General features: G+C 39.8%; 1 protein-coding gene across 1 annotated transcript in view; it reads right to left on the bottom strand.

Annotated features, from left to right (window-relative positions):
* Window positions 1-1,274: 1,274 nt before the first annotated feature.
* The window catches only part of LOC137347259 (syntaxin-12-like), a 29,318-nt gene continuing 7,134 nt past the window's right edge, over window positions 1,275-23,458 (bottom strand). The window contains exons 2-10 of the mRNA XM_068011574.1: window positions 17,419-17,602; window positions 15,346-15,415; window positions 12,241-12,334; window positions 8,406-8,543; window positions 6,950-7,002; window positions 6,296-6,401; window positions 5,744-5,816; window positions 4,570-4,652; window positions 1,275-3,001 (exon numbers count right to left, since the gene is read on the bottom strand). Of these exons, the coding sequence (XP_067867675.1) occupies window positions 2,909-3,001; window positions 4,570-4,652; window positions 5,744-5,816; window positions 6,296-6,401; window positions 6,950-7,002; window positions 8,406-8,543; window positions 12,241-12,334; window positions 15,346-15,415; window positions 17,419-17,530 (822 nt within the window). The 5' untranslated portion in view covers window positions 17,531-17,602 and the 3' untranslated portion in view covers window positions 1,275-2,908. The remainder of the gene's footprint in view (window positions 3,002-4,569; window positions 4,653-5,743; window positions 5,817-6,295; window positions 6,402-6,949; window positions 7,003-8,405; window positions 8,544-12,240; window positions 12,335-15,345; window positions 15,416-17,418; window positions 17,603-23,458) is intronic.

Raw genomic sequence — 23,458 nt, 5'->3', positions numbered from 1 at the left:
CCAGTGCCTTCAGTTGTTTCTTGATATCACACGGACTGAATCAAATTGGCTGAAGTCTGGCATCTGTGATGCTGGGGACTTCAGGAGGGGGACGAGATGGATCATCAACTCGGCACTTCTGGCTGAAGATTGTTGCAAATGCTTCAGCCTTATCTTTTGCACTGATGTGCTGGGCTCCCCCATCGAGGATGGGGATATTTATGGAGCCACCTCCTCCAGTTAGTTGTTTAATTGTCCACCACCATTCACAGCTAGATGTGGCAGGATTGCAGAGCTTAGATCTGATCCGTTGGTTATGGTATGCCTAGCTAGGTCTATCACATGCTGCTTACGCAGTTTGGCATGCAGATAGTCCTGTGTTGCAGCTTCACCAGGTTGACCCCTCATTTTGAGGTATGCCTGGTGCTGCTCCAGGGCTTGCCCTCCTGCACTCTTCATTGAAGCAGGGTTGATCTCCTGGCTTGATGGCAATGCTAGAGTGGGGGATATTTGGGCCACGAGGTTACAGATTGTGGTAGAGTATAAATCTGCTGCTGATGGCCCACAGCGCCTCATGGATGCCCAGTTTTGCATTGCTAGATCTGTTTGAAATCTAACCCATTTAACATGGTGGTAGTGCCACACAACATAATGGAGGGTATCCTCAATGTGAAGACAGGACTTCGTCTCCACAAAGACTGTGCGGTGATCACTCCTACCAATACTGTCATGGACAGATGCATCTGCAGCAGGCAGATTGGCGAGGACATGGTTAAGTATGTTTTCCCCTCATGTTGGTTCCCTCACCACCTGCCGCATACCCAGTCTAGCAGATATGTCCTTTAGGACGCGACCAGCTTGGTCAATAGTGCTACCGAGCCACTCTTGGTGATGGACATTGAAGTCCCCCACCCAGAGTACATTTTGTGCCCTCGCCACCCTCAGTGCTTCCTCCAAGTGCTGTTCAACATGGAGGAGTACTGACTCATCAGCAGAGGGAGGGCAGTAGGTGGTAATCAGCAGGAGGTTTCCTTGTCCATGTTTGATCTGATGCCATGAGACTTCATAGGGTCAAGAGTCAATGTTGAGGACTCCCAGGGCAACACCCTCCCTATATTTGTACTGTATTCTACAAAAACAATGAGGTGCAAGGTTATTCAAAGATTGATGGTCACTGAAAATTAGTTAGGAAAAGCACTTTAAAAAATTCCAGAACAGATTATCCTGGTACTGCTAGAGGTGCTATTTTTATATTGAGTAATGTGCATTATTGACTGGACAAGACAAAAAAATTCAAAAATAACACCTAATTTTACATTGAATTTTATTTCTTTAAATTTTCCCTTATTCTGGAGATGTTTATTCCTTTCAACCCATCCTCCTGCACATGAAGATGCAAAAATGGTATCTTAGTTTGCAATTTCTACTCCATTCCCAACTAGAGGCTCCATTACCTTGTGACAAATCCTGGTGAAATATCTTGCATATTCCCTCAGAAGGTTGAAATATATACATTGCTCTGACCCAGAACAGACAACAACAATGTTAGAGGTGCTGGCAGAGTTCAAATCCACAGATCATCCATTTGAAGCTTCACATTATTAGATCCATTTTTACAGCTCTGTTATACCCCTAATAATGTAATGATACATACATTGAATAATCAAACTTGCCCCACAAGCACACCCCAGCCAGCTAATCATAAAGCTCTGATGACTGCAGACACCTCAGTAGTTTATGCTCCTATTGTTCCAACTGAGCTACTTGGTGGACTGAGAAATTAGCAGGACAATTAAAGTATTGTTTTTGTAAATCACATAGACCAACAGTTCTGGTGTACTGGTATCGGTTGGACAGACACCTGTGGCTTTATAGAATAGAGGTGAAAGGAAGTTTAAGGGCTTTAGAATCGATTCCTCATTCCTTGCTATTTCTGCACCACTAGAATTGGAATTAGACCATCACACTGAAAAAAATTACTAAAATCTTAATGTTTTATGAAGAACTCTATTCAAGCCCACATGAAAGACACATAGCCCTGTAACAGGCAACTTAGTCTTTCCAAGGTTGAAAATTAGTCTCTTTTTCCACTGTTCATTATAAGCCTTTTGTTTTGATCTTGGAATGCTATAAGAAAACTAAAGTACAAAAAAATGACTGAAACAAAGCATTTTGGAAATCTGGAAGACCAATACCCATATGAAGGTTTGCAATGCACAACTCAGATTATTTTCGTAAACTAGGAAGGAACAAAAAAGTGGTAATAACCATCTCAAATCTATTTGACAGCAACAGTTTGATTACAGGAAGGATTCTTGTTCTCTGCTTTCATAGCATTGGCCAGGGATCAGTGATCTAATGTTTGCCAATTGCTGAAAAAATTGATATCCCATTGTCGATAATCCATATTTTACACTATTTTGCTTTAGACAAATTTAAGTCAAAGTATGTTGAACAGGGAAATTACATCATTGTGGCATTTGACCAGATGGAGAGGAGAGCAGTGGTGGTAGTTTTTTGACTTGCAATATTGATAAAAAGGATCATTGCCGTGTTGGACTCCCCCAAGTGTAAAATCTAGCTCAGTGACATTGAAAATCCAAGCCACTTGCACGTAATTACAAAACACATTTGATGATATAGCTTTACAGGCTTATTTTTGTTGCTTTAAGCAAGTAGCAATTTTTTTTTTTAATTTCACAGTGCACAAGCATATGGAAACAAAGGATAAATATTACATTAACTGATTATTGTGCACATAAAATAATGTAACCACTTTCTAGGTGTTGGTCTCACTTCATGAAATTCGCAACGTTCATAAGTTACACACCCTTCTCGTGAACTGGCTGAGAAAATTGTCCATGACTTTCATCGGTGTACAGTTCCAATTTTTCCCATGTAGAGAGGTGTAGTGTTTTGCATGGAAATTCTATTTGGCGGCCCACCAGATGATAAGGCCCAAAACGACACCAACCACTGCAAGAACTATAATCAGGATGCACAATTTCTTGCGGGATTTCTTCTGAAAATGCGAAAATACAATGACGAATAAGTCAATTTTATTTTAATGCTCTATAACACAAGTAGTATTACTGGAAAGTGGACACCATCCACTTTGGTCAGCCTCCATCAGCACCAAGCACTCATATTGTATAGTGCAATTATATATAGAGTAACTCTGCCTCAATGTGTCCAAACCTGAACCCAAAAGGTACACCTGCAATTGTACTGGTAAAACATTTTGCCTTTTCCTACATAGCAATAATGAGGCTCCTCTGAGAAATTGGTTAATTAGAGGGAAGTACTGTGGATCCATGTTCACTAGGAAGTGGATCAAGTGAATTCTCATTCACTGTGTCTTTTTTTTGGGAAGGCAAGACTTCCTAAAACATACAACTGATAAAATCAAATGAATGCCCAATACATTCAGAAGTGGAAAATTAAACTAAAGGGAATTATAAGGGTGATCCAAATTAAGGCTATAACTTGTCCTAAAATAACATTACATAAAAAAAGTGATAATGGCTTTGAACAAATCAGTAAATTTACTATTGTTTTTTGGGAGCAGCAATTGTGAGTGGCAGAACTGACTGACTCCCTTTATTTTGTTAGATACACTGCACCATTTCATTTTAAGTTAACACAGGTAAAAGGATCAAGGTCAATAAAACAGGAGATCTTCAACACTGAAGAGTAGACTGGAAATGCAGGGGGACAAAAAAAAATAAATAAATACTGGCTAGCCAAAATAAAGTTGAAGTTTTAAACAATTGAAGAGAAAAAGGTGAGGTTAAGATTTTGTTTTTGAGGTGCTAGGAAAAATAAGTTAAAAGAAAGAAATGGTGCAATTAATCTCAATTTCAACATAGAAAGAATGCAGGAGTTCCACAATATTACAATGTTCAGTGCAGGCAGAACATTTGGAATTTAGAGTACAGCGTTATAAACTTGTATAAAATATGCTACAATTAGAGTACAATTTTGGAAACCCCATTACAGGAAGAGCATTAAAACCAGAGAGTACATACAAGAATCAAGATGATGCCAAGGATGGGATAGTACAGCTATGAGGCGAGACGTGATATACAAAGACTATTTCCACTGAAGCACAGAAGATTTAGTCGTGATTTTGAAAACTATTAAGGGTTTTGATAGTCTTGCCCTATTCACCCTATTTCCTTGATTCAGGAGTCAGTGACAAGGGGTCAATTGAAAACTATTAAGAGTCGTGGAGAAGTTAAGGGAAATTTATCTATGCAGTGGGATTTAAGGGCATGCAATGTTTTGCCATGGACTGTTTGAGGCAGAGACCATCGAGTCTTTAAGAGAAAATGGAAAAAAAAATGTTTTAAACAGAGGAAGATGGGGAATAAGAGGGGTAAATCTGATTAGTTCTGGACTGTTCTAATAAAGAGCTGGTATAAACACAACAGACCAAATAGCCTCTTCCTGTACAAAACCTCTGATTCTAAAAACTCAAGAACAACCAAAGTAAATGTATAATGATGATATAATGGGAGGCAAACTTGCAATTTGAAAGAAGATTGCAATAGTGAGCAATGTGTTATTGAAGGAACAGTGCAATCCTACCTGATAATAAGCTGCCCTCTGCAACTGATGAGATCCTTGTTCAACATGTACTTCTGCGCTCTCCACATTTGCTTCTATGCTATCTGTAAGAAACAGGACAGTAAAAAAAACTTCAACCAAATGCGAAGTTTTAGACACAAACACCACAAAGCAATGTTTGAGGGAAACGTGTTTGGTATGAAATAGGGAACAGTTTCTTAGAGGCATCTTTAACAATGGTGATATGGGAGATCTATTTAAAGTCAAGGATAGGGGAGGCCCAAAATGGTTAATAGCTGAAAGTGGACTGTGAATGGAGCCACAGATAAGAACGTGTTAGCTGTCAGTTAGACTTGTTAAAAGCAAGAAACAACCAGACTTTATTGGTATTCTGTAAAATGACTGGGATGAGGGAGTGTACACAGAGGGTCACAGACGGATACAAATTACAGCTCAAAGGAAGCCATTTAACTCACTTGTAGCTCTGCTTGCTTCAATTTGCCATTAAGAGTAATCTCATTTCCTAGCTCTTTTCAGGTATCTTTATTTGGTTCTTTTGCAAAATCTTCTACCTCTATGGCCGTTTACTTCCTCTTTTTGGGACAACCGCACCGCCACCATCATCATTACAGAGCAGGACGCATGAGCAGCTTGGAAGCTGAAGAGCCTACAGTTGCTCAAAATGACACTGAAAAATAACTGGAACGGCGCATGGGCAAAACGTTCATCCCCTGCAGTTTTGTTGTCAGCAGATGCGTCCTTTTATCAAACACAAAATCATCTAGTGCCCAGTGATAATAGGCCCACAGTAGAATTACAACAGCAACTACACTTCAAAAGTACTTAATTAGCTGTCAAGCAGTTGTGAAAGGTGAATATGAATGCAATTGAATTTTATGCCTATTATGCAATTTTTTTTAAAACTAGGCACTAATTGGCAATCGCACTCAGTAGAATAGCTGGTGTGAAAAATGAAAAAAATTTACACTTATGTAGTAGGTGATTCTCTTAGGCTTGGGCCAAGGAACACTGGCTCTGCAGAGCAAAAATAAGCCTTACCCTGTGTCCACAGTGCTGTAGCTGGCCTGGGAGTCAGTGATGCTGACACAGGTGGATTCCAATTCCCAGCATCAACAACCCTCAACTTGAACACAAAAAGCTGAACAAAGGGAAGTATTCAAGAGAATTAATTTACCAATCATATCTCCTTGATCATGGATCATCATTGCTAAGTCTTTAAAAATCTGGTTGACATCCAAGATGTTAGCCTGGATAAGAGAATAAAGTAGTTTGAACACATTGCTTATACAATCAAGGAGAAAGTCTATGGAATTCACAACAGAGGTTAACAGTTTGTAATAGATAGGAATTTAAATTTTGCTGTTGTTTTACTTTACAAAAACCATTTCCAGTATTGGTGAATTTGCCTAGGCATAAAATATCATCTATATCTGGTACATATACAAAGATGCTAGATCATATAAAGTCTGGTGAAATTATAGAAGCAACAAGTCACTGCTCACAACTTTCTCTTCCTCCCTTCCCAGAAGCTACACAGGAATTCATTTTTAAGTTTTGTAGATTCAAATACAAAGATACCAAAAGATCAGTGACATCTGCAAGCAAAAGCTCAATCAACAGAAATTAACAGAACTTCCATCATTCAGTCAGCTTGTGTTACGCCTATACCCCACACACCCTAAATACACAATGCTGTATACATTTGACGAACGAATGAAAACTGAACCTCAAGCTGCTGGATTGCAGTCTCTCGCTCCTTGATGAGTTCCAGGTCTTCTTCAGTTATTGCCACCTCTTGAGACTGAGCTTGTTTCTGACTCCAGTCTTCGTTACTAAGAAAATAAAAACATCACTTGTCCAGTGCAGCTTTGAGCATTTTGTTACAAGTTGTAAGATTGTCTATTTTTCAGCCCACATAAAACGTTAGCAGTCATACATTCTTTTTTGACAAATTTTTGCATTTACTTGGTAAGGGATGTCAGTGCTGTGGACTGGTCCAAGATGTGGTACCAGGGCATTTAAAGCTTCCCATATTTTACTCCAATTGCTTGATTCATACTTCAAAAGCAATCATACAGTGGTAAGAATCTTTTCCCAATTCCACCATCAGGAATCTTTCGCATCTTATGAGTCACCCAACTGATGAAAATTTGCAAGTCAGTCCACTAGGAACAAGCTGAGACGATCTCAAATATGTACATGCAGTACACCCATACAGCCTGAGGGAAGCAACCTTCAACCAAGTAGTCTGAGGTGGATTTGTAAATGGAACCCAGAAGTGAAAAGTGTGCTATCCCTATTTTAGCACGCTGCCCCACACAAATATTTCAAAGCAAGAATGTTTTAAAAAGCTTTTTTGATAGTAAATGCACATCCTTACCTTTCGAATGATACAAGTGGTTCTTCCTTGTGCTCGTCATCACTGAAGCCACTCTGCAAACAGAAATTTGGTAACAAAAAAAAAAGCTGCATCATCTAAATTCGAGCATTTGGGGAGGTTGGGGCAGAGAGGATAGAGAAGAAACAGACATACATCCAGAACCTGGCTGAAAGTGTCCTGGTCCCCAATCCAAATCATATACAAGCTCAGTGTTGTTCTGTAGTGCCTCACTTCTGCCAGTATGCAAAGGAATAGAAAACTGCACTAATAGAGACAGCTCCATCAAAATGAGTGTGCCTGGCAAGTGAAGTATTCACTCCTTTTGGCCCATATTACACATTCAGGTTTGCAATCCTAATTACTGCCACTTTCCTGCAACAAACTGCCAAGTTACAAACAAGTAAAACTACTAGCTCATTTACAATTTTTCCATTGTAATCAAAAGTATTCAAAGAATTGCAGAACATAAAATTACTGTTAACTGACATTGGGCTTCCAAATGAATAAAATGTGCAAATATAAATTGACTAGTTATTTTCCCACTGCTTAACCAGATTTGCATGAATATTTCCTGTAGATGTAAAACATCCAGAAAAGTAAACAGGGGCCTCACACTTACAAAATTTTCTGTTCTTTAACCATGCTTATCGCCTTATTTTCAGTGACTCAGTTTAGCAACAGCATTTCCATTCCCCAATCCATCCCAAACTTAAAAATAAATTAAAGCTAGATATAAAATGGCTTCATTGTGCTGTGCAATAGCATGGTATACTACGTGTTTGTGGGGTAAAGGGAATAGGGGAAGAGAAATAAGATGGAGTTGCTATTGCTCACAGTTCACGGGCTACTCTGGCTTAGGTCTCAATCAGGGAATGAAATGCATTTCAAGGGAATCAGTAACCAAAGATTGTTGGTATTACTCAGCAATTAATAAAATCAAAGCACTTAAAAATGGAATACAGTTCTCATGATCAACCCTCAGATTCGCTTCCATTCATTAGAATTCATTCTATACCTTTGTATACTTTGCTTTTGCACTAAACTATTTGTCACATTTGAGTTCTAAGGTTAGAGTTGTGAAAAATGTTAATACCACCATGCCTGATCTTAAACAACATACTGGTTTAAAGTTTGAGGTATGGCCTGTATGCACCTTGCACATCCCCGATTGTCATCGCTCCACCATTGCCAGCCGTGTCTTCAGCTGCCTGGGCTGCGAGCTCATGAATTCACTCCCCAAACACCTCTCATCTCCTTTAAGACACTCTTTAAAACCTACTTCTGAACAAGCTTTTGGTCACCAGTTCCAATATCTCCTTATGTGGCTCTATGTAAAAAGTGTTTGGTAACTTCTGTGAAGCATCTTCACTTGTGAAACAGCTTCAGCTGTTAAACGATGTTAAAGGTACTATATAAATGTATATAAAGTTAGACTTCATGGACTGTTTTTACTTACTGAGAGGCGTGACGCTGCTCTTGCTCTAGCTACAGACTCTTTCTCTTTTTCTGCAGCTTTCCGCTGTGCTGCTTGGAAGTTGTTCAGAGCTGCAGAAAATTCATTCATGAGACGCTCCTTCTGCATTCGCTGCTGACGCTGAAATCGGAAAAGAAAACTCTTTAGAAAATTTTAAAACGTGCACGACATATTTGACATATTAACTGTGCATGCTCCAAAACAAGGTACAGAATTTAAATATTTGAACTTGTTCTACATTTCCATTTAACCTTACTGATCTTCCTACAATTATTTTGAAGAGGCAGAAGGCAGAATGCTTTCTACTTTGAATATTGTATTAATTCACACATACCCCACATTTTTTATTTTTAAAATTTGCTGAAGTTGGATGTGCTGCTGATATGCAACAAGGGCTCAAGTCTGTGGGATAGGTTACATGCAGGGACTGCCTACATGAGCACCTATTTCATAAATTTACCAGTAACCTGTTTGGCCAATCCTCCAGAATAGTATTTTCACACCTGGATACAATGCCAGAGCAGCCAGTAATGTAGAAGTACTGTATTGTTCAATAATCAGCCAGTACTGACTTTGTATGTAGAGATTAAAGCTATTAGGAAAGACTGCACAGAATGGGGTTTATTTTCTTTAGAAAAAAGATTTAGAGGTGGCCTGAGAAGTCTTTAAAATTATGAACAGTTTGGACAGGATGTGGAGAGAATGTTTCCACATTGGACAGAACTAGGGGCCTTAAGTACAAGATAGCACTAATAAGGGGAGATGCTGGTGTAGTGGGAATGTCAGATGCCCAAGCTAATGCCCTGGGACATGGGTTCAAATCCCATCATGGCATCTGGTGGAATTTAATTCAGAATAATTTAGAATTGAAAGCTAGTCTCAGTAATGGTGCCATGAAACTACTGTCGATTGTCATATAAACCCATATGGTTCATTAATATCCTTTAAGGAAGGAAATCTGCCATCCTTACCTGGTGTAGCCCACATGTGACTCCAGATCCACAGCAATGTGGTTGACTCTTAAAATGCTCTCTGAAATGGCCCAGCAAGCCACTCAGTTCAAGGGCAATTAGGGATGGGCAACAAATGCCAACCCATGGAAGAAAAGAAAAGTCTAATAGGGAAATAAAGAGGAATTTCTTTACTCAATATTTAGAATGTGGAACTCATTACCACAGAAAGTGGTTGAAGTATAAAACTTAAATGCTTTCAAAAGGAAACTAGAGAGCATGAGAAGAAAGGGAACTGAAAGCTATGCTGGAAGGTTGAGATGAGGTAGACAGAATTGGGGGGGGGGGGTGGCGGGAAACATATGTGGAGTATAAATACCAGCACAGACTGGTTGGCTGAATGGCCTGTTTATGTGTTGTATATTCTATGTAGGGAGATGGGGGGCAAGCTGTATGGAAGGCCATCAATCCAGAATCACAGTAAAATTTCCTTCCAAACTCAGCATACGAGTCCACAGTTAATTCATGATGCATTTTATTCCCTCACGTTCCCTATATTTTTCGACTACAACAGGAGTCTGCACCCTTCGGTTCCGCAGTCGCATAAGGCTGTTTAACATCTCATTTTCGACTCCCAACCTTTTCCAGTTGGATCGCATCGACATGCAAAAAGCCCCCAAAAAATTAAGTATAGTAAAGTAAGAGTTGTGTTTTTATTGTGGAGACAAAAGGCTAATCATTTTGCTGCACTTTATCGTTTCAAATGATTATTTTAACGAAAATCATCATGCTCTAAATAAATCTGTTCAAGTGGTATAACTACACCATGGTTATAGATAATGCCTTTGATTTGAGAAGTGTGTTTTATAGTTGTGAACATTATTGATTCTGAAATAGCTGAGATGATAAATTCTGAATATGCTATTAGAAGCTTTTTAAAAAGAAAACATGAGAATCAATAGCCAAAAAAATTGCCTCAATTCTACACATCTTAAGTTAAAATTTGTTTTAGGCTTGTATCCACTGGAATTTAGAAGAGTAAGAGGTGACTTGATTGAAACATACAAGATCCTTAGGGGGTCTTGACAGGGCAGATGTGAAAAGGATGTTTCCCCTTGTGGGAGAATCTCAAATTAGGGGTCATTGTTTAAAAATAAGGGGTCACCCATTTAAGACAGCAATGAGAAGGTTTTTTTTCTCAGAGGGTCGTGAGTCTTTGGAATTCTCTTCCTCAAAAGGCAGTGGAAGCAGAGTCTTTGAATATTTTTAAGGCAGAGGTAGATAGATTCCTGATAAGCAAGGGGGTGGAAGGTTATCGAGGATGGGTGGAAATGTGGAATAATCAGTTCAGCCATGAACGTATTGTATGGCGGAGCTGGCTCGAGGGGTCCAGTGGCCTACTTCTGCTCCTATTCCATATGCTCATAGGTTTTAAAGACTGACAAAATTATAGTTAAAGTCAAAAACATGGTAATTCAGAGTTAGGTCTATTTTAATTTTGATTTCCTTTCTATTGATATGGTTACGATCGAGGCGGGAGGAGTGTACTGTCTTTTCTAGTTCCACTTCACAGGTCACAACATTATATGTAAATGTTTATCCAGTACAGCCAATCGTATACTCTATTTTTTATCCCAGAATATTAAAGAAACCTGGTTGGTGTATTTTAAACAACAAAATTATCAGTTTATGATGAAACAAGATTTAACCAGTAACGAAGCAAAGCATTAAGACACGGATTGAAATATGGAAATTCCCTTTTTAAATTCCCCAATTTTACACACACACGAAAAAAGCAGAAATTCTCTCTGCAGAGGTCAGTTGCAGAAAAAAAATTACTTTGTCCAAATACTTTCTAATTCTTGATGAAAAAGAGAGAAGATATGGAAGGATGTCAGTTGTCCCTTCTTTGGTCTGGCGTCTGGGTAGAGAGAGACAGGTCACTGGGATCGTTTCAGAAGCAATCCACTTTGGAAATGTAGAGTAGGCTTTCTAGGAGAAACGTGGCATCAGGGTTTTCCGCCAGCACACGCTTGAATCACAGGATTTTTTTTCCCGGCTTCTCAGGAGCTATGCAACACCAGGGATTTTAGCTCTCCCACACTGGATCTTTGCAGGATTTCTTCAGAGGTAGAGAAAGAGGTGAGCTGGGTGGTTTATTTTTCCTTGGCAGGAAAAACACCAGCTGTCCTCAAACAGTTCACGCCCAACTAAACTGAAAATGTCCAAACCCCAAAGAGAGATTCGACCTCCTGACCTCCATAAACCTGGACATGTGGCTTCTCCAACCATTTTTTCCCCCAAGTCACCAAGGGTTCTGTTGTTTACGGAGCCCAAATCACAGGTGGTTTCCAGTACAGGTGGTTTTCAAACAACATCTAAAGTTCCTTTTGGTGAACTTGGAAAAAAAAAAATCCAGGGAATCTTTTCAGTTTCAACACAAGCCCTCACAAAAATAAAATTTCAAAAAAAGGAAGCATTTTCATAACATTATATAAACACATTTTTATTATATATGCATTTTACCAGAGAAATGCAGCAATTTGCAATGTATTTGGTTCAGAAATGCCAAACTTTTGTCTTGTGGTTCCCAATAGTTTTTAGTTTAGGCATTTTTTTTTTTTAAAAAGGCTCTTCAGGTTAAAAAAGGTTGGAGACCGCTGGCCTAAGAGAAGAACTGTTAAATTCATACCAATTACTGGCTATTCTGAGCTTGTTTGCATCAACTGGAATTTGTATTGAGATTGTGACTCAGTTCCATTTTAGACTGCCAAGGCTTTAAGAGTGAGGACCATCATTTCTTTGTCTGGACTGGATTCCAATTCAGGCTCCAGACATCGCAGGTCATCTTCTGTACAACTACGCACCTGTTCACTGTATGTTAAAGGCAGTGACCCGAGCTCTTTCAGGTGCTTGTTGGTTTCCTTGGCGAGCTGGTTTGTGTAGTGCTGCAGCTGTTGCCTACAAAATAAGGATAACGCATTAAAATTAAAGTGAACAAGTTTTCATGTTAGCTGATTTAATGGCAATTAGATTTTTTCTAAAACTTGGGATCTATAGATGAATATTTCATTGTAAAAATCTGTAATGATGATAATATATAAAGGACATAATTTTACAGTAGTGTATTACTGGATTTGGTATGAATGGAGCCAAAGGAAGTTATATCCATTAGTTGGACAATTACTGTATTTCAGTTTTTTAAAAAACTAGATGAAAGTCAGTATATCGCATGTCAGCTTTTCCCTACCAATACCATCTCCTTAAACCCTATTCTTCTGCCCCCTCTACCAATTGCATGGAGCTTGTGGACTTCTGCAACAAAGATGAAGACTATCCATTCAGCAGCCCTGCTTCATCACCACTCCCTCTTCCCACAAAACCAAACCTCCTCCCCCAAGTTCTCGCATTCCATAGCTCAAAACCTGCATTGCTCTAGGTTCTCTCCCATTTCCCCTCATGCCCTCACCAAGCTGGTCTTGAACACCTCTGACTTCCTCTACCCCATTCCCACTAAACTAACTAACCAATTTCTGTTCCTGGCCTCATGGCTAGATGACGTCATAAATAGTCCCTGCCACTCGCACGCTGTTGTCCTCTCTTTCAAAACCACTATCACAAAAAAAATCTTGAACCCCCACCCCCAGTCCTTGCAAACCACCACCCCATCTGCGGTTTCCATTTCCACTCCATAGTCCTTGAATATGTGTTTCAAATCTGTGACCATCTTTCCTTCAACTCCTTGAACCTCTTTAATCACCTGCTACAGTCTTGAAACAACTCGAACTAAATACAAATGATATCCTGTGACTGCAAATGTAGTGCATTATCCCTCACTTTTCTCGACCTCTTTGCAGTTATTGATGATCAGACACATTCGCCAACGCATCCTTTATTGTCCAGCTCGATGGCACTGGCTTTGCTTTGTTCAACTCTTGCCTATTCACAGTCAGACCATATCCAACAATGCTTTCTCTTCCTGCCTCCAACACCATTACCTCTGGACACCCACTGTGTTGTGAGACTGTCTCTCCAGCTAAACAATGGCAAGACCAAAATCACCACCTTAGGCAAGTGCTACAAAATCCATTGCCACAGGTTCCATCCCCTCCCCAGCCACTATTTCGGCTGAATGCTATTGTTTTCAACCACGATCATCTATCTGAGTTGAGATTATGAACCCATACCCTCTCCATCAAAGATGTCCACCTCCATAATGTTGCCAGTCTCTGTCCCTGCCTCAGTCCATCTTCTGCTGAAGCCCTCATCCAAGGCTTTGTAACCTTCAGACTCAACTATTCCAATGCTCTCCAGGCTGGTATCCCATCTTTCACTCTCCATAAACTTCAACTTATGCAAAACTCTGCTGTCTATATTCTATCCTGCAAAAAAAAACCTCTGCAGCCTCCTAATTCCACAACTCTTCCCAAAACTCTTCTTTCCTCCAACTGTGGCTTCTTGTGCATCTCATATTTAGCCATGGCCCTTCCTCGAAAGGACAGCATTTTGTATTATGTTCTGCCATTAAAGGAGAGCTATTTTAAAGACAAATATCCCAGCGATGCGGGTAAAACCTAAAGAATACTTCTAACTCTCTAGATAGAATCCACAGTAGGCATCAGTATTTCAAGGAGCTTTGTGCCAGTAAAAGCTGAAGAACTTTTGATCTCATCAGGGCTAGATTTCCAAAACTTCCCTCTGCTTTGCCAATAGACCATAAGACTTTATAAAAGTAGTACCAGTAACTGCAGCACCTGTGGAAGAGCCTGTTACTCCAGAATTGGCCTTTATAGCCACTCCAGGCGCTGCTTCACAAACCACTGACCACCTCCAGGCGCGTATCCATTGTCTCTCGAGATAAGGAGGCCCAAAAGAAAAGAACCAGTAACCAAAGAAATCCAAACATTTTGGATGCATGACAAACAGTATTTGGCGTCACACAAAAATAAAAGCAAAATACTGCAGATGCTGGAAATCTATACTAAAAACAAGAAATGCTGGAAATACTCTGCTTCTCTCTCCACAGATGCTGCCAGACCTGCTGAGTATTTCCAGCATTTCTTGTTTTTATTTGGCTGCACACAACTCAACTTCAACTCAGCAAAAGGTTTCAAAGTTACACATGCTCAGTTATTCCAAGACCACCAGAGGATTTCATATGATACTAATGCCGAAAGCTCGAGGACAGGACAAGTGGAAGACAGCAGTTCAAAAAAAAAAATCAACAAAATACTGACTCATTCCCAAACTCTGAGGGACAATGAACAGGGGTTACTTACAGTATAAGTTCTGCTTTTGCCCAATTTACTTAGTACCCTAGATTTTCCATCTGTCGTCCACTAAGAAAGCAATTATGGAGAACATTCTGCTAAGGCTAATTATGCTTTGCAAAGACCAAATCTGTAAAACACTTAAGAGGCAACTGAAATACAAGATCGCAATGTAGAATGCAGCATCTAAAAGAACCAAAAATTGTTCCTCGATACACCATGAAAACACGCCCAACTGCAAGAACCGGCATAATTGTGGCAACATTAATCAGGTTAACTAACTGCACACATATCCACTGATAAGTAGATATATAACATGACGCCACCCCATAAGGTTGAGCATGCAAGCAAGCTCTTAATCCTTCTCAATTTAAACCCAGACCCTGGGGCTCAATAAAATGAATATTTAAAACGCTTTTAAATTATTAAAACTTTTCCACTCAAGCTAGTAAATGCTTCTGTAGAACAACTGTTCGTTTGATTTAAAGAGATGCCTTGAGTGTAATATCTACTCTGCTAATAAGCTAAAATGGAATTATTGATAGATTTGTAACTTAACACTCACGAATGTACTATAAACAAGAGGGTAAAAATACATGGGTTTAACAGTTGTACAATTTGGCTGCAGATCTCGAATATTGATAACCTGTAGTACAAGCATACACGACTTCATTGTGCACACATATGCGCATATATACTTACAGCCTGTCCTGAAGCTCACTTGTATCTTGTTGCGTTCCTAGTTGTTGCACTATTGTATTTATCTGTGCAGCTGTAGGCAATAAGATAATTAAATTGACTTTGTATTTAAACACAATTACAGCAAATTCCTGAGACATCAAAATCTCTGATCAATGCAATTACTTAAGCATGTTTTGTCCAGCATAACCACTGCTGAATTATACAATAACAGAACAATTTGATTTTATCCAATTAACTGCTAACCTAAAGGGTACATTACACAGGGTTTTAACATTGTCCTTATAATCAGACTGCTACTTACTGGCAGGTGTAGCATTTTGCTCGGTGACAAATTTATTCTAAGATTATAGGGTTCAACTTACAATTCCAGGCTTTGAAATGTGAAATAAACACCATCATGAGAACAGTATACTAAGCTCTCAAAGTTCAGTATTAAAGGAACTTTTTAAAAACTACTTTTGTTCATGTCTATATATACACTTACATTGTCAAGAGCAGAGAGCTCAACTTAATAGGTTCCACAGTTTCTCGCAGTGCAAGATCCTAGAACTACTTTGTTGCAGGCAAATTTACAGGCAGGAATGCCATTCTAACACGGACATTTCCAATTATTATAATATAGCCATTAGTTTGATCGGAAAAAGGAAGCAGTGCTCAATTTTTAGTTCAGTTTTAAGTTTCTTCAACTTGAACACTACCAAAAATAGAGATGGAGCTGAACCCATTTTGTGCCACTAGCTCACTGAGATTATAAAGCATTAAGATTTTGTAAAACATTTTAAACAGACTGGCAGATGTCCCTGGCACTACTATTGGTAGGTGCAAAGACATAGTTTTATAAGGACAGAAGCATTACTGTCCATTGTTACATTAATGCAGAATGTACTATTCAGGTAAAGTGCATTTGTGTGTACCTTAGTGTCTCTAGTGTCATAAGGTGTAAATTAGAGGTCAATTATTACCAAGCAGATTCTCAGGTCCCTTAGAGTTCAGACTGACTTTCTTTTAAATATATTTTAATGTGCAATTCTGGAAGATGATTTCTAAGCATTTTTGTTGACAAATTTTTCCTGCATGTTAGAAATCAGGAACACTTAGCAAAGTACAGACAAATTTCCATAGACATTTTCCCTCCCCTAAGGCGAGCCAATCATTAAGTCTCCCATCTGGCAACTCAGCTCAGACTAACAAAACTTGCCCACTGAGATTCATTAAAATTACACATCAATTTAGGTAGCATATTATACTGGGCTTTGGCATTTTAACTAACGTGCAACTGTTACTTATGTTTACAAGTGATGTTGAAATAGCTTATGAATTGGATGTGCTGTATGGTGACTTTGCCTAGATTCTAACAGGATGGTGAGGCTTTACAGAGTGTACATGTGAAAACAGTAGAAACAAATATAAAAAAGGTCTCAAGCATTAACCAAATGGTGTGCTCAAATTGATGAACAGATTTGTGCTAATGAATTAGCCAAGTCTCAACATATAATAAACTTATTTTATCGGGAAATACAGAACTAAAACCCTCTTAGCAGGAGAAAAGTTATACAAGGAGGGAATTAAAGCCCAATATCATAGCTGCCAACATTCCAGCCCCACGTGAGGCAGGAATCCAGGAGTCAATTAACCCCTGCAATGCAATGTCCATTATCTCTTCTGTGCGCGCACACACACAGCCGAGATCTCTTCCCTTCAGCACAGTTCAAGTTAGAAATATGGCACAGCACACTAGTTTTGTTTTCCTGAAGAAAAGGAAGAAATGTTTAAATAGATACTTTACATAAAGCAAGTGCGGGCTAGATCCCAGGTTCCACAATGTAACTAATGTTTACTGTAGTTTAAAGCTTCATCCACCTCAAAGCAAAATTGATCCTACTGAATCAACATTAAACATATTTCACATTGAATACAACTTCCTTTCATTGCGCACATAAAATTCTCACATTAGAAGTCAGCTTGATTGAATGGCAAAATAACCATAATCCAAACAGGCTTTCCTAAGGCGGAAGGTAAGATTTCAGTATGACCTCTTCCAACGTCCTTGTAGCAGAGCTGATTGCAACTTACTATTCCGTGTGATCTTCTGGATGTTGGCACTGCATGTTTGAGTGAGGGTGTTGAAGTCCTGGGATTGAGAGTGGTAGCTGAAACGATTGTCCTCAATTCGTCCATAAGACATGGCTGCGTAAGAGGTCAGCGCTGACCCAAAGCAAACAGTGAACAGTCAGAAATGTCAGCACTTCCTACAAACCTGTGAGGATGAGATTAGGTAAGGAAAATGTTTAGAACTTGAAGCTAATATATCTGGTAAAACAGAACTAGTTAAATGCTTTGTTACTCCTAATAAGAACACAAGAACATAAATGAGAGTAGGCCATTCAGTCCTTTGACTCTGCCCCATCATTCAATAAGATCTACCTCAGCTCCAGCTTCCTGCACTACCCCAGATCCTTTGGAATCCAAAAATCTATCCATCTGTCTTGAATATACTCCACAAGGAGCATCCAAATCTCTCTGCCGTAGAGAAGTCTGAAGATTCCACTAACCTCCGAGTGAAGAAATTTCTCCCCATCTCAGCCCTGAATGCCGACCCCTCATTCTAGACTCCCCAGTCAGAGGAAACATCCTACCAGCAACTATTCTGTCAAACCCCTTAAGAATTTTATGTTTCAAGGAAATCACGCTCATTCTTCTAAACCCAAGAAATGTAGGACAATCCATTCACTCCCACGAATCAGTATAGTGAACCTTCATTACACTCTCTCTACGGCAAATATATCCTTCCTTAGGCAAGGTGACCAAAACTATATACAGTATTCTCACCAAGGCCATTGTAAGATACAAAAACAAGAAATGCTGGATTCACTCAGCAGGTCTGGCAGCATCTGTGGAAAGAGAAGCAGAGTTAACGTTTCGGGTCAGTGACCCTTCTTCGGAACCAAGATATATAGCTGACCCCTTCCACCTTCAAGAAGAACATTTTTCTGATCGGTTACCTGTAATAGCATCTGGCAAACCAAGACAAAATCTTGTTATTAAAAAAAAGTGTTATACCAGATATGTTGTAGAATTTAGCAGTACAAGAGCGGGCCATTCAGCCCATTGCACATGCCACGGCTGAAACTGTGGACATTCTTACTGAAGTTCTATGAATTTGTTTTTAAACAAGGGGCATCTCTAGCCTTGGTCTTCAGGTCAGCTGGAACAAGACAGAAATGCAAATCGCCAGGGCGCAATATCATTCCAGCTGCCTTCATAATAGATGACGATCCACCCATGACAGTAGAATCACTGACAATTCACACACTTAGGTAGCACGATTTCCTCCGATTGGGACAGTTTTCCTGATTGTCATAGATGCAGTGAACAATGAACATTGATGGAGATTGAACACAAGTCACAGTCTCAAAGCACGTCTCTACAACACATTAGTAATATTCATATTTAAATACAGCTCAGAAACATGGGTACACAGTATCAAATAGGTGAACCAATGGATTTGATTCCAGACCACTTGGCATACTAAAGATTAAGCCTCAGGACAAAATCTTAAAAGGAGACACGAAATGTCCTGGGCGGCGCAGTGGTTAGCACCGCAGCCTCACAGCTCCAGTGACCTGGGTTCAATTCTGGGTACTGCCTGTGCGGAGTTTGCACGTTCTCCCTGTGACCGCGTGGGTTTCCGCCGGGTGCTCCGGTTTCCTCCCACAGCCAAAGACTTGCAGGTTGATAGGTAAATTGGCCATTGTAAATTGCCCCTAGTGTAGGTCGGTGGTAGGAGAATGGTGGGGATGTGGTAGGGAATATGGGATTAATGTAGGATTAGTATAAATGGGTGGTTGTTGGTCAGCACAGACTCGGTGGGCTGAAGTGCCTGTTTCAGTGCTGTATCTCTCTAAAAAAAAATATGACTAATCGATGATCGCTGATTAATAGGATTTCAAGACCTCCGCCCCGGTTGGTCGATCACTACCAACTGTATGGACATCTTATGCGCCACCTGAGTCTGACCCAGTTAGAGCAACATGGAAGAGACCATGAGGCAGATCCAGGGCAAGATGGGATAGCAACGTAAGGGCCATGCTGATAAGGAGCACTTACTACTGATGAGGCATGTGAGGGTGCTGTACCATAATAGTTAAATGACACTGGCAGATTATCCCATTGTCAACTTGTGCCAGCTCCAAGTGAGAACTATCCAAATGCAGTCCACCATTAAAGGCAAATAAAAGCATTGCGTGCTATCATCTGTCCTCGGTGCGCTGCACAAACCAAACAAAGCTCAGATTAGGCCTGAATCAACTAACTAGCCCACACTAAAATAAAAGCAAAATACTGCAGATCCTGGAAATCTGAAACAAAACCAAAAAGTGCTGGAAATATTTAGCATGTCTGGCAGCATCTGTGGAGACAGAAGCCAAGTTAACCTTGCAGGTCAGTGACTTTTCATCTTTGTGTCAGACAGCTGTGGGTTCAAGATCCACTTCAGGACTTCAGCAAATTTTCTCGGCTGACAGTTCAGTGCAATACTGATGAAGCAGTGTATTGTCAGAGGCTAAAGGCCCTACTTGCCTGTTACGATTTGAAGGTAAAGATTCCCATGGCACTATCTGAAGAGCAGAGAGTTTCCCCTCATATCCACAGCCCTATGAAAAGCAGGTCATTTCACTGCTGTTCATGAGATCTTGTATGCAAGATGGCTGCTGCATACGAGTTATTACTTATAATAAAGTTTTTAATCTGATGGGTTTATTTGGTGGGTGGTGCCTGGGTACACATAGTACCCGAATGTTACAATAAAGTTTTGAAATATTTAATTAACCAACTGTCTTCCCACAATTACAGAACAGAATTTTGCAGAACAGCCTCAACAAGGTGGGGAGTGGGGGCAGAATGTAGCACGGGAGGTATGAAACAGGGATGGTGTAGGAAGGAGGATGGATGGGGACGTTATGAGACGGATGAAAGGAATGTGATGGGTATGGCATGAGAGGGATAGCATGGGAAGGATGGAATGGCGATTTAAAGAAGCACTGTTGCAATAAACTAATTGCACCGCAAATGTTTTGTACATCGCTGCTAGGTTAAAAGTAACTCTGCCCCATCATCAGGTAATGTTGCCATACTGCTGGCAGTAGCTGTATGAGAATCCCAGAAGGTTTTCACGATAAATACTTATTGGCCCAGATTTTGCAATGGTAATGACGGTAATATTGTCAGCATTTGCCATCATTACTCCACCAAAACTGGCAGCAACACCTGGAGTCCCCACATGTCTGGAACAATGTGAAAATCCAGAAGTTGCTGTCAGTGATTCTATGCTTCTCCAGAGGGTGAGCTGTTGAGGCAGCCCCAGACTGCAATCAATGGGAAATCAATTGAACGGAAGAGAGCTTCCACCTCTATGCTGTCAGTCTCACTGTTAAAAACCCTTTTAAGTTAAATCACCTTGAAATGAGGAGTAACTGGGTTTTTAAACAACATACAAACTTCATAATTACTGCTAAACACCCTCACCGGCTCTGGAAAGCTCATTTTATAATTGTGAAATAACGAATTACTCCATAATGATAATAAAAATCCTGCATTTTAAAAAATATATTTGAAGAAAATCTCAATTTTATCTTCTAGCGTAACCTATTTATTTTGCTACCTGAATATTTAACTTAACAAGGATACTGACTGATTTGCTGCCTGTCAATACTTCAGTGTGATTGGCTGCTTACCGTGCTCGCCAACCTCACTGCTGCTGCACACCGAGACATTACCTTGACTTGGCGTCACATTTAAAGTGCTGTCGGGAAAGGGGGAAAACAATGACACGGATCTTTGTGGGCAGATTTCTTCAAAGTCAACAGCAAGCACCCTTGCTTCGCCGCTGACTGCAAAATCCCAACCCTTCTTGCAATGAGAGATAGCTATTCATGCACGCACATGTCCTGTTTGATAACTAATTAAATATCTAAATGAAGTAGGTCACTTTATGAAGCTTCACTTACAATTTTATGCAATTTAATATGCAAATGCTTTCTACATCTATGCAAGCAATCACTGGACTACCTATTGACTGATTATTTCAGATTTACAGCACATGAGGGTTTCCTTTTCAGTTACAGCATTTTGTTTTCATTCCACCTATTCTCTCAATTTAAAAAAAAACTGGATAGGCCACAAACTAGCAACAAATAATTCACCGACAGAGTCACAGAATGGTTACAGCACAGGTCACCATTCAGCTAGTTAAGCCCATTCCAGCACTTTGCAAGAGCAATTTAACTAGTCCCAGTTCCTTGCCTTTTCCCATCACAAACCCACTACTCAGGCTGAATTGCTTCAGACTCCCTTTTCTTACTTTTAGGGAAAAGAGCAATTAGCTGTGTGTGACTGGATTTCACAAATGCTACAATTCCAAAATTGTATGGTCAATTGAAATCAATAATTGATCCAATTGGCAGCGAATATTCTGCCTTTAAATTATGGGCTTTCCACATTCATGAAATAAACTCAGCAGGTTACTGTTTACAGCATTCCATTTTATATGTGATCGAGAGGTCATTTGTGAATAGGAAACAATAGTTCAATCTGAATTGTGGATTGCACACAATTTCAATCAGTGCCGTTTAATTAGGCGAGTGATAGCCTGGTAATTTGTTGCTGAAGGGTTCATCTATCAGATAGATCAGTCTGCTAGCTTTATTGCCCTGACTGAGATAATGCTGCTGATTTCTTAGTAATTTGAAATAAAATTATTTTCCAAAGTTTAATTCTGAACCTTTGCCAAGTTATCTGATCTCAGCTGAGACAGCAACAGAAGTTCAGATGGAGATAATCCATCAGGGTTCTCATTCCAAATCATTAACGAGTTACACTTGCTGGTAAGTGTGCATATCAAGGACAGGACAGGATTGGGCTCAGCTACAGAACTGGACCCCAACAAGAGACAGCAATTTCAGGAAGGGGAAATGGGAGAGAAAAAGATATTTTTTAAATTGTTTGTGGTGCATTTATGGAATCCAGGACTTGCAATTTACTGATGAGTTCAGAGATTAGGATGTGATAATTAACAACTTTGAAAATAAAACATAAGTGCAATTACTTTCACCCAACACTTCACACAGCATGACACATTCTGAAATGCATTTAGAAGCAAACTCAAAGTACAGGAACATTCCAGTGTCTTGAGTGTGATGGCCTTGCAGTTATGTATTTACTCACTCATTAAACAGCCAGCAATGATGTTATGTCCCATATTCAACTCAGAACAAGTGCCTCTGCCTTGAAGTACATTTCCAAACCACACATTTTTCACATGGATCTTAAGTCAACAAGCTGACCTCATCCCATTAGGTGATCCAGCCAACAAAATACAGCAACATGGTTAATAAAAATGGCACAAGAGGCTTGGTATACCAAATGGCCTGCTCTGGTGAAAATCTGGTTCCCCTTAGCAGCATAGTTTGGTTCCATTCTAGGAGCATCCTTATCCGGTTCAGACATCCGTGGGTTCAAACCCCACTTCAGGATTTAAGAACATAATCTAAGATGACACACCAGTGCAGGACTGAGTGTACAGCATCAGAGGTGCTAGTGTTTGCATGGGGCATTACACTCATGCATCATCCACCTGTTCAGCTGGATGTAAAAGATCCCATGATATTATTCAAATTTGAGCAGCAGAGCTCTCCGAGTGTTTTGGCCAATATTCCTCCCTCAATAACCTCCAAAAAACACATTAACTGGTCAAAAGATTTATTATAAAATATTTCCTTCCTGTCCCAAGTACAACAGCTTACTTATAACTCCAAAATGCACTGTAACCTACAGACAGTAAGAGTTTCGATAGATATTTTTAAAAAAGAGTTAAAGTGAGCGTTGGTCCTATAGTAAGTGAGTCTGGGGAATTAACAACGGAAAAGGAGGAGATGGCAGATGAATTGAACAGGTATTTTGCATCGGTCTCCACCATAGACAATACAAATAACATCCCAGAAATAGCTGTAAATCAAGAAATGGAAGAGAGAGGAACTCAAGAAAATTACAATCACCAGTGAAGTAGTACTGAGCAAATTGTTGGAGCTGTGGGCTGACAAATCCCTGGTTCCTGATT

The sequence above is a fragment of the Heterodontus francisci genome, chromosome 31 (genome assembly GCF_036365525.1).
Source record: "Heterodontus francisci isolate sHetFra1 chromosome 31, sHetFra1.hap1, whole genome shotgun sequence".
Classification (NCBI taxonomy): Eukaryota; Metazoa; Chordata; class Chondrichthyes; order Heterodontiformes; family Heterodontidae; genus Heterodontus; species Heterodontus francisci.
The sequence above is the reverse complement of the archived record's forward strand: the minus strand, read 5'-3'. Positions and strand labels throughout refer to the sequence as shown.